General features: G+C 54.7%; 2 protein-coding genes across 2 annotated transcripts in view; one reads left to right on the top strand and one right to left on the bottom strand.

Moving 5' to 3' along the window:
• Nucleotides 1-101: 101 nt before the first annotated feature.
• AAMP (angio associated migratory cell protein) lies at nt 102-4,998 on the top strand. Its single transcript, XM_030454656.1, has 11 exons — nt 102-236; nt 546-698; nt 1,119-1,238; nt 1,388-1,527; nt 1,638-1,782; nt 1,934-2,017; nt 2,282-2,397; nt 2,735-2,838; nt 3,325-3,415; nt 3,695-3,849; nt 4,117-4,998. Exons 1-11 carry the CDS (start codon nt 149-151, stop codon nt 4,190-4,192), a joined length of 1,272 nt encoding a protein of 423 aa, XP_030310516.1. The 5' UTR covers nt 102-148; the 3' UTR covers nt 4,193-4,998.
• The window catches only part of ARPC2 (actin related protein 2/3 complex subunit 2), a 20,417-nt gene continuing 14,013 nt past the window's right edge, over nt 4,802-11,205 (bottom strand). The window contains exons 5-10 of the mRNA XM_030454657.1: nt 11,013-11,199; nt 10,497-10,590; nt 8,055-8,181; nt 6,580-6,680; nt 6,181-6,281; nt 4,802-5,244 (exon numbers count right to left, since the gene is read on the bottom strand). Coding sequence (XP_030310517.1) covers nt 5,220-5,244; nt 6,181-6,281; nt 6,580-6,680; nt 8,055-8,181; nt 10,497-10,590; nt 11,013-11,199 — 635 coding nt within the window. The 3' untranslated portion in view covers nt 4,802-5,219. The remainder of the gene's footprint in view (nt 5,245-6,180; nt 6,282-6,579; nt 6,681-8,054; nt 8,182-10,496; nt 10,591-11,012; nt 11,200-11,205) is intronic.

Genomic DNA, 11,205 nt, shown 5'->3' with positions numbered 1-11,205 from the left:
GGCCTGCCCTGCTGGAGGAAAGGGCGGGGTCTTAGAGGGGAGAAGGGCCGCGGTTGGCTGAGGTGGGAGGGCGGCGGGCGGGGATTGGCTGGGGCGGGGCGAGCGGCGGAAGCGGCGGTGGCGGGGTGGGGTGCGCGGGGAGGCCGGCATGGAGCCCGCCGAGGGCCCGGGGTCGCTGAGCTTCCACGGCGATGAGGAGATCATTGAGGTGGTGGAGCTGGGCCCGCCCGGGCCGGGTGAGACGGGGCGTCCCTCGCGGGGTAACGGGTAGGGATAGCGGGGGCTCCAACCTCCCTCGGGGGCACCGGCTCCTCCCCCAGGGTCAGGCCCGGCCGCGGGTCCCGGCCCGTTCCCACACCCACCCCCCTCCCGCCCTCCTCTCTTCCCGCCTTGCGTCCCGCTCCTTTGCAGCCCCTCTGCTCCGGATCATGCATCCCCCCCGTCCCCCGGGGGCCCCCCGAGGCGCCCGCGTGCCTGAAGTCGCCTGCCCAGGAAGGGCCGAGCCGGGCCGGCCGCGGCTGCATCCTCACCTTTGCTCTCTGCAGATGACCTGGCCGACGAGATGGAGGACGCGGACTTTGACGACGAGGGAGCAGAAGAGCCCGATGCTGAGGCTTGGGAGACAGAGGATGACGAGGGGGTGGAGGATGGCATGGAGGCACAGGACGACAGCGAGGTGACATTCTCCCTCCATTCGGGTGAGTGGGGGGCACAAGCAGTGACAGCTGGGGTCCTCCTTGGGCCCTGCTCTCACCCTGATCTTCTCCAGAGCAAGGGGTACCGCAGGTCCTTGCCAGGCTGCCATCTCCCAGCCCTTCTTTGGACAGTTTTTGTCACTCAGGGCTGTGATGCTTTCGGCTGTCACTGTTTCTACCTTGCACTCTGGTAGAGAAGACCTTTGAACCTCCCAGCATGGTGGCTTGCTCTGAGCTCAACAGGCAGCCTCTACTTCTCTTCCCCCACGGAAATAGTTGATTCCTACTGGCTTGGGTTGGGAGTTGACCGTGGTGACATCCCGCACTGGTCCGGTGCTGTGCAGGATTTGGATCTCCAGGGAACATGGGGTGGGGTGTGAGCAGTGTCCAGGCCATGTAGCCTCTCTTCACTTTTGTGTGAAGCTTCTGTTTTCTGCGTGAGCCTTGACCCCAAGACCAACACACTGGCAGTGACAGGAGGGGAGGATGACAAAGCCTTCGTGTGGCGCGTGAGTGATGGAGAGCTCCTGTTCGAGTGCTCAGGTGAGGTGCTGGAGGCTGGCTGAGTGAGCCACTGTGTCCCCTCCTGGCTGCATCTCTGGGCCAGGCTCTTTCCTAGCCAATACTCTGCTGAGCCCTTGATCGTCCTCCATAGTTTGTCCTGAGCTGTCTGTGTCCCTTGGTATCTCTAGGACACAAGGACTCGGTCACCTGTGCTGGCTTCAGTCACGACTCGGTGTTTGTGGCCACAGGTGACATGTCTGGGCTTATCAAAGTGTGGCGGGTAGATACCAAGGAAGAAGTGTGGTCCTTTGAGGTGGGGGACTTGGAGGTGAGTGGCAGGACCCCTGGTGGTGGTCTTGTGGGCTGGCAGCCAGGACTCATCTGGGTGGCAGGGGCCATCTCTGTGACCTGTCTGACCCTGTCCCTCTGCCCGACCAGTGGATGGAGTGGCACCCTCAAGCCCATGTCCTTCTGGCGGGCACGGCTGATGGCAACTCCTGGATGTGGAAGATCCCCAGTGGAGACTGCAAAACTTTCCAGGGCCCTGCGTGCCCAGCCACGTGTGGCAGGATCCTGCCTGATGGTGAGGCACAGGGTGGGGAATGTCACCAGCTCTGTCGCAGATTCCACTGTCACCATCTGCCCTCCTGCTTCTGCCAGTCTGTGCTGAGCAGGAGGGGGAGGGTGAGGGTGAGGGGAGCTCTGGCTCTAGCTACTGGCACTGCCTCACGCAGGGAAGCGAGCAGTGGTGGGGTATGAGGATGGGACCATGCGCATCTGGGACCTGAAGCAGGGAACCTCGCTGCATGTCCTGAAAGGTAGGGTAGATGTTAATCATCTGGAGTGCTCTGTAATTGGGGAGCAGCCCCTCCTGTCGGGCTTTGACCTCTGCCAGGGTGGAGAGGTGGCAGCTGGGGGCTGTTGGGGGGAGCCTGGTGCTGGGTTTCCCTGTCCCTACAGGCTCCTTGCCACTGGGGTGCTGGTAGAGCTGGGCAAGGTGGAGGCTGCTGGAGGGTGGGTTTCAAGGCCCACCAGGTCTCTGTGGAGGACATGTGGAGCTGATGCCTCTCCTCGTCTCTCAGGCCAAGATGGCCACCAGGATCCCTTGACCTGCGTGGCCAGTAACCAGGACGGCAGTTTGATCATGACAGGCTCTGTAGACTGTCACGCGAAGCTGGTCAACTCCACCACAGGCAAGGTGGGTCTGTGCTCGAAGTGGCAGAGCCAGGAGCTCTGGGGGAAGGAGGAGCAGCCTCCTGAGTCTCTCTGGATCGGTCAGGTCTCTGAGGGCTCCAAGCAGCCTGTGGTGGCCACCAGTGGCCAGCAGCAGGCACTCTTGGCCAACACAACTGCTTTCTCGCAGCTGCTGGTGGGACCTGTAGCTGGGTGGACCTGCTGGGCTCATAGAAGTGTCTGTCGATTTTTGCTCTGAAGAGCTGAGGTTTTGGGGCAGGTCTTGGTGTCCAGGGGTGTAGGGTAAGGTCAGAGATCTCGGTCCCCTCCCCTTGAGCACTAGTCTGCCTCCCTCCACCCAGGTGGTCTGCGTGTTCAAGATGGAGAGCACTGCCCCCAAGGTCCCCAGCAGTGAGGGTGAGGAGGCAGAGTCCAATTCGGTGGAGTCGCTGGGATTCTGTAATGTGTGAGTGTGGGGACACGTGGCCTGGGGTGTGGCTGTCCCTCTTCAATGCCAAGCCTTGCTGGGGGGTGTTGGTTACTGACAGACCCATTCCCACCCCTTGTGCTTGTTCTGGTCTCATCCCTGTCCTCCCCACTTGGCTGTTGGGATCCCGGGTCACCTGTGTGTGACAGGGAGGACAAGGGACACCAGCTGGCTGGTCCTCCCCCCAGCTTGATGGGTTTCTGGGATAGCCTGATGGAACACTGCTTGGCCAGGATACCTGCCAGACATGGCTGCTGGGGAACTTTCTTACCAGGATGTTGTCTTCTTTGATCCTTGGGCTCCTTGCTGGACATCACTGTCCTCTTGGTTTCCTGAAAGGTGTTTCATGGCTTCAGTCATTGGGCTGTCCCTCATCTTCTCTATGTGCTTTGCCTTCAGCCTTGATCCTTCATGCACTCCATCCTTTCTTCCCTCAGGCCCATCTAACACCTGTTATCTCTGCAGGATGCCACTGGCTGCTGTGGGCTACCTGGACGGCACACTGGCTATCTATGACCTCTCCACACAGACCTTAAGGCATAAATGCCAACACGAGGTACTGCCATACCCCTCTCCCAGGCCTGGGAGTGCCTGTCTCTGGGCCTAGCTGAGACCTCCCTTCGAGCCAAGGGGCTTTCCTGGGGCCAGTTCCCCATTTGTGCTTCTCCCTCAGCCCCTTGGGCTTCCCCAGAGGCAGCTGCAGTCCCTGCACAGAGGATGTGCCCCACACCTTGGCCCTGGGGGCTGGCTCTTTTATCTGTGGGGATGCACGTGGGGGAAGCTGAGACTGGCTGGGGGTCCCCAGTGCTCACCCCATGGCCTCCCCCTGCCCCAGTCAGGGATTGTGCAGTTGCTGTGGGAGGAGAGCTCGGCCGTGGTGTACACCTGCAGCCTGGATGGGGCCGTGCGGCTCTGGGATGCCCGCTCGGGGAAGATGATCAGCGAGTATCGGGGGCACTCAGCTGAAATCCTTGACTTTGCCGTCAACAAGTGAGTGGGGAAACCCCTGGCCCCCTTCCATGAGGGGTGGAGGGACTAGGAATGGCAGGGGCCTCCAGCCTCAGGAACTCCAATCACAAGCTGTCTCTCCTTTGGATGCCCCTGGGCTCTGCCCCCATGGTGGGGAGGGGACAGGTCCAGGTCCATGATGAAACTTGAAGGTCTCAAAGGGGAATGGAGCAGATCAGATCTGGGCCAGGGGTGTTGATGAGAGATGCCCAAAGCCCCCAGCTCCATCTCAGCCCTATTTCCCTCCAGGGATGCCTCCATTGTGGTGACGACCTCCGGTGACCACCAAGCCAAAGTGTTCTGCGTCCAGCGCCCCGATCGCTAGGGACTGTGCTGAGGGATGGTGTCCTGGCTCTGCCAGGTGGCTCGTGGACAGGGGGAATGATGGAGATGAGCTTCACCACCCTTCTCCAGTGCGTGCTTTGTAATTTTCCAGCCTGCCCTGCTTTGCCCTCTCCTGCTGGAGGCTGAGCCTAGGGTTTTGTATGAAGAAGTCTTTTAATTATATAAATTATTTCACTTAAGTGGATGCCATCCACCCAGCTTGTTGGGGGCAAAAGGACCTGGGGAACTGAGCTCCCTCCTTCAGGGATCTCCCCAGCATCCATCCCTGGCCTTGAGGTCAGTGGTGGATAGTTTTATTCTGTTTCAGGTGGAGGCAGAGACCCCCATCCCACCTCTCCCTGTCAGGGAGAAGGAGGGGTCAGGGTAGGAGGAAGGGGTGCAGATCGCTTGCTGAGGAGAATCCTGCTGCCCAATAGCTCCCTAACACAGCACACTACTCACTCTTAGACCTGAGCACAGCTTCTAAGACTGAGATCACCAGAAGTAATTTGTTCTGGGATACAGTAATTATCCCCCTTGTGCCTGTGACTCCAAACACCCCGTCCAGGGCAAGCCCATGTGCATTGACAAGCCAAAGCCCCACAGCCCCTTAAGATAGAAAGATCTCCTTTATTAATGAACCCCAACAGTACTTCTTCAGATACAGGAGTTTTGAACTCAAATACTCAGAAGAAAACAAGTTAATATTGCATTATTCTTATAAGAAATACTGCAACTTATTTCCGGTAACATATTGCAAAGCGAAACAGCTTGAAAAGAAAAAAAAAATTAAAAAAGAAAAGAAATTGAGTCAATCAAACTGGAATTAAGGTTTTGTTTCTTGGAACGATCGAGTCCTCGCAAGCACAGCTCGTTTCTGCAGATTACTCCCCAAACTGTCGTACAAACAGACCCCCGATTGCTTGAATTCCTTATGAGCCCATAGAGGTGCAACATTAAAAGCTACAATTATTGTGTAGCAAGTGCCCCAACCTTCATCCTCCACAGCAGCCTCAGTGACCCTTGCGTTAACGGGTTGTAAACGTCTTCCCCCTGAAAGGATGCAGAGAGGTCAGCACAGCCCTCAGCGCTGTCCTGGGGTGCCCCAGGGTGGCTACGGGGCTTGGATGGGGCATATGCTCTTAAAGCCATGCTGGCACTGTGGGTTCAGAGCTTGCAGGTGTTTGTGACCAGGTCACGGGGCTGTGGGCAGGGGTTGGCTTTCACCAGGGCCAAACATGCTACTTTGGAGCAGACTGCAAGGGGATATGCCAGGAGGCACAGAAAAAGGGGCTCTGGGATCTGCATAGGGAACAAGACCTGAGGCAAACCTGTTCAAGCAACTCTTGTCCTCCACCTGCTTTGCTCTGGGCTGCTTTATTCAGAAGCAGCCACCTGGCCACTGCAGTGGCACGGGAATGCTCCTGGCCCCAGCCAGATGCTGACCCAGGGCAGCTAGGGGCTTCGAGGAGCTGTAAACCCACTGGGTAGCAGGAACCTCCTCCAGCACTCACAAAACCCTGAGGAAGTACCTGGCCATGAGCTGGATCTGCCCCCAGAGCTGCTCATCCAGTTTAAATACAACAGGGGCAAAGCCCCACAAATGCCACCATGGCTGGCCCCTGGAAACACCAGGGCTTGCGGGGCTGTGTACAAGTGAGCTTTCTTGCACAAAGAACTTGCTGGCACAAGGTTTGCAACCGACCCAGCTCCTACAAAGGACACGGGAGGCTGTGAGTGTGGTGGTGAGAGCACAGGGGTCCTGGGAGGCCAACACAAGTGGTCCAATCTTTTGCCTCAAGGCATGCAGGCAAGCACCTGACTATGAACACTCCCTTTTTTCTCTGAGGATCAGTCCCAGCACATCAGGCTCTGATCTGTCACCGCCACAGCATCCCTGTTCTCCTTGCACCTGAGCATGCCAAACTGAGGAGTGAGCTCGTGGCTGGCAGAGAAGCCCAGACAGCCAGGCCCTGCTTTGCTACTCACGTGATTGTTTTCATTTCTTTCTTCTCTGCATCTGGACGAGCACGGTTCAGCACCTTGAGGAAATCCGATGTTTTTGCCCTCATACGTGTGTGAATATAGGCCTGTGTTTTGTCAGGATAAAACAGGGACATGTCAGGATCCCCTCTTCATAGCTATCAGGGCTGGAAACCAGATCCAAAAGGGAAAAATCCTACTCTACCACTAGCATGGAAGGAAACAGGCGCCACCTGCACCAAAGGGCAGGGAAGAGGTGATGATGCCACCCCTGCTTGACTAAGGAGGGCAATACCAGACCCTAGCACGTTCTCAGGGGAGCAGTCCCTGTCCTGGGCTCCTCAGCAGCACCCAGACTTCACAGGCCAAAGCTACCCTGTATCCCCCAGCCCTGCCCCCTCCTACCTTTGAGCACTTGATGTGATAGTGCAGGTAGTCCCGGAATGTGTGGATCAGGTTTATGGTGTTGTCTCTGGCAGCAGCATTGGTGTGACGGGGGAACAGCACTGAAAGAAGAGAGTGACACAAACTGTTAGTGCCTCCAGAGGCCACCTAAGGGCTTCAGGTTCCCCCAGTGCTGGAGGCTTCACAGGATGTGCTACTCACAATGCCTATTTTGCTCTCTACAAAGACACCTTTACTGTGATGCACTCCAAGATTAAACAGTGCTTGTGATTTTAAACATAGGACTTAGCAGCACTTTTCCACATCTCACACAGCAGTCTGAACACAGCTGTGCACACTGGGGGATGCAGGCGAGGCAAAGTCCCCAGGGATGACAACACTAGGAAACTGCATTAGTGCCTGGGAAAAGCAAATGGAGGAGAAAGCTGGGAGGCAGCCAAGGGCAGCCAGGCTGCTCAAGATCCAGTCTGCCCTTGCTTCCCAAAAGCCGTTATGGATCCCTGTCTGGCAGCTTACTGGCCCAGTGATTGAGCCAGACTTGGTTACTGCAGGGGCCTGGTGGCTTGTCCTTTCCACAGGATGGTGCTGTGTCCCAAATCCAAAGTCTGAAAGGCCTCTTTTGTCTGGGACTGCCAGATCAGATAACAGGGAAATTTTGTTACAAGAATGAAGTCTTGCTGCTGTCCCAGGCCTGCCATTTGACAGCTATCCCATATCTGATGAGCTGCTCTAACCTCAAGGGACCCCTTCCTCATGGGAGGAAGGCAGCACTAACTTCACCTTCCTCTGGAGTGTCTGTGTTCCACCTCTGAACTCAGAACTTCAGGAAAGCTTGGCCTGAGAAACTCTAAAAGCACACCCAATGATGACCCCCCAGTTTTGCTGGAAAGGACCTTGCCCTTTGAACAGGGCAGGGTTTGGACTCCTCAGCCGAGCCCTCACCACTCCTGCCCAGGAGGAAATGGTGGCTCTGCTGACCAGTTCCTCTGCAGGCAGAAGAAAGTGGCTTATCAGAAACAGAAGCCCAGAGCAAAGGGGAGAAGATGGAGAAGCAGAACTCACTGCCTGGCTCCTGTCTGCTGATTGCCTCTGCTGATCAAGCAGAGCACAACTACCTGCAGCTGGGCAAGCTACAAACACACTCACATGAAGCCTCCCACGAGAAACCTCCAGTATCCACACTATCACAGCAAAGCCAGCCTTCCCCTTGCTCCCAAATGCTGAACATATTTTGTAGACAGACACTAAGTGGCTCACTGTCCATTTCCAAACCTTGCTCTCAGCAGATCTGAAGTGACCTGATGCAGCAAAGGGAAACACCGTATCAGGCAGACAATGCAGAATGCAACTCCAGAATTCCTTCAACCCCAATGAACCATTTGAACACCCGGGGAAGGTGAATTTTTTCTTGGGTTTTTTTGTGCAACAGCAGGGACATCTCTGCTCCCTGAGAGTCCTCAGAGCTGCCTGCTTACCAAAGGTGATGTAGCCAATATTGTCGCCGACAGCCGCGTCTGTGTCTTTCAGCTCCAAGGGCGGCTCCCTGTGGCTGAAGAGCACCTGTGGGGCTGTGTGACTGGCCCGGCGGCCCTCCTTGAACTCCTGAACAAGGCAAAGCAAAGGTGAGTCCTACTGCAACACTCCAGCAACATCCTGAGAAAGTAAATTAAGTAAATGGGGTTTTCCCACTCCCACAGATCAACTAAGCAGGAGGTTTCCCAGCTTTTCCAGAATGGGCTGAGTCAACCAGGCCAAACCTTTGGAAAGTAATCCTTTTTACTAGCAAAACCAGACCAAAACACACAGTTGTCTCAGGCCTACACGTGTTCCTAGAGCAGCCCTGCAGCTGGGGTGGCTTTCAGCATCACACTTCCTGCCATGGGTGTTCTATGGAAGGGACAACTTGGTCTGAGCAAGCATGTGAGACAGCACAGCTCCCACTGAAAAGCCAACACCATTGGTGCTTCCAGTGAATGCAGGCAGCACCCATCACCCCATTTCCAGAGGAAATGAAACACTCAGAAAGGGCTGTGAAGTCTCCAGGGCACCTAGCATAAAGTTCCTGCCATTTGAGAAAGAATTTGCCACCAGGAGTCTGCCTAGCATTAAGAGGCATCTTATGGAGTTTGAAGCTTGTGTGGGAAGCCACCTCCTAGCACTTCTCTACACCTTGAAACAGTACCTCCAGACAGGGAGATCCCTTCCACTAGGGAATGCTCTGACAGCAGCATGATCCCCACCTCACATAAGGGAATTGCAGGGCTTCACATTTCAGGAACTGCAGGGACTGTCCCTACACAGGGCTGGGAAAGTCTAGACGCCATTCTCCTGCCCCACAGCAGGGTAGCCTCCCCTCTGCCTCACTGACCCCCAGTCCAACCTACATATCATCAGCCACCCTTTGCGTCTCCTTCCTTCTGAGCACAGCTCACCCTGTGAGCATCCATGCCCCTTTTAGAGGAGCAAGTAGTTCACTGGGGTTTCCCTAATGAAATGCTTAGCTTGCAGTTTTTCCTGCTTATGCTGGAGGGTGAAATGGCTTCACTGGTTAATGGTCAGATTTTCTCCATGAGAGTCCACATTAGCAGCTAGCATGCCCAACTGGGCTGTGTTATGCAAGAGCAATAGCTGGAGGGAAGAAGTTAGCATGAGTCAGAGTGGAATTTCTTGTGGCTGGGCAGGAGCAGGGTTTGTTGTTGTAAAAACCAAGAACTTGGGACATGAAGACTCTGGGACAGCCATTGCCTTAAAACCCTGGCACCTCCCCTTAAACCTTACAAACCCTGTTTTGTTCACCTCCCTCCCTCCTGAATTCCAGGCTGTGGGATATGCTGGTGAGAGAGAGAGGAAAAAAAAAATCAGAGCAGAATCCCTGCCTGTAGCAAAAGAACAGAGAGCAGAGCTGTGACATGAGACTCCCATCACAACAGACCCTGTTGTAATGAGCCACAACACATGTGAACTGCTATCCAGCAAACTGGACTAGTGACTTGATGTCCACAAGCCTGTCAGAAGCACTGCCTGGCACCCCTGAACAGATGGGCCAAAGCGCCTCTATCCCAGGAACACCCTGCAGGGCCCTGCTCCATGGCTGTGCCTGAGCAGGAGGCTCTCAGACTCTAGGTGAGCCAGTGACATGGATGAACACATGGACCAGCATGCACTGAGCCTTCCTCAGCTGTAAACAAAGATCTCCATCTCCACAGGTTACACACAGTTGCTAATTGACACAAAAAATGTTTACTACAGGCCTCTGAATGCTTCCTGGCTAAGTGGTAGCTGCAAAGGGCAGCTAAGTCCAGAAGTACTTGGCATTATACTGATTGATTCAAGACTGCAAACTAAGCAAACTCATAGCTTTGAAAAGCTCAAATTCAAGAGCCCATTGCAGCATGTGAGAGCAGCCACACTGAGCTGCTGAGTCTTTCTGCAGCATTTGAGCATTAGCAGGAACCAGCTTTGAGGTGAAGATGACTCTTGACACCATCCTAGACATGGCACAACATCTCCTCACCCCTTCTCCTTCCACAGCCACCCCACCACAGTCAGCTCCTCAGCTGGCTGGTGATGCTGACACCACAGCTTTCTGCACTACAGGGCCTCAGGGTGGATACCGAAATATTCACTGTGGTGCTTTTCAAATGTAACATGTAGCATGTTTGATTTTCCACACAAGCAAGACCCCTGATAATAAAGATGCCAACACAAGAGCCCATATTAAAAAATAAACCATCCATGTCTATTGACATAGTTCTTCCATGTCAGTGCAGCCCAGAGCCCTGCAGAGCATTTATGTGTATTAAGCAGTTTGTGAGCTCACTACAGCTTAACATATGCTCATTCAGCAGTGCTGCTTCAAAGCAAGAAGGCATCTGCATCAAGGACCAGGTTCTTTCTCTGTAATTCAGTCTCTGTACCTGCATGAACACCTTTCCAATCACCACGTCGTCATCATCCTTAAATACTGTGCTGAACACAACGGTGACGCGGTCCTTCTTCGCCTCAACGTACCTGCAGGTGGGTGAGAGAGGACAGCCCAGCTGTGAACAGGATCTAAGAAGTACAACTGGATGAGGAAGCAACTGCATGACAAAGTCACATAAATAGAACACAGGCATGGTTGCTGAAAATTTCCCCTCCCTCGAGACAGTATTTACAGGGAGCAAAACATTTCTCTTGGGAGCGGTCCTCTCCTGCATGCAGCCACAAGTGTTGCCGCTAACTGAGATTCTTGTGTAACACTCCTGCAGCCCAAGGGATGAACATTACCCTCACTCCATACTTCTGACAGCCTAGGACAGGCCCTTACTACCCTGCTAAAACATGCAGCAGTAGGATCTCCTGAGTTTCCACCCCAACCTACAGCTGGGAGCAGGAGCAGAGTGTGTACCGACAGCTGTCCAACTCCTGTGCTGCTTGGTTTGAACACTTACATTGTCTCATCGTCCCTGTAGTGGATGACAGCTCTTTTTTCTCCTTCTTTGCCCTCTTCCTGGAATTTGAAATACTTCTCAAAGACTGAGGCAAAGCAGTTGCGCTTCAACATGCCAGCTTGGTGCACAATAGTATCCTTGTCTGTGGGAAGGTTCTCTAGGTCGTAGAGCAACGAGACATTGTAACCTGGGG

Source organism: Calypte anna, chromosome 7, assembly GCF_003957555.1.
Source record: "Calypte anna isolate BGI_N300 chromosome 7, bCalAnn1_v1.p, whole genome shotgun sequence".
NCBI lineage: Eukaryota > Metazoa > Chordata > Aves > Apodiformes > Trochilidae > Calypte > Calypte anna.
Note: the sequence above shows the minus strand (reverse complement) of the source record. Positions and strands in the feature narration are given on the sequence as shown.

Bases quoted from the DNA above. Each gene is read 5' to 3' on its own strand.
- AAMP (XM_030454656.1), top strand. From the start codon at position 149: ATGGAGCCCGCCGAGGGCCCGGGGTCGCTGAGCTTCCACGGCGATGAG. The intron at 1,239-1,387 runs GTGAGGTGCTGG...TGGTATCTCTAG, and splicing joins GCTCCTGTTCGAGTGCTCAG to GACACAAGGACTCGGTCACC. The intron at 1,528-1,637 runs GTGAGTGGCAGG...CTGCCCGACCAG, and splicing joins TTGAGGTGGGGGACTTGGAG to TGGATGGAGTGGCACCCTCA.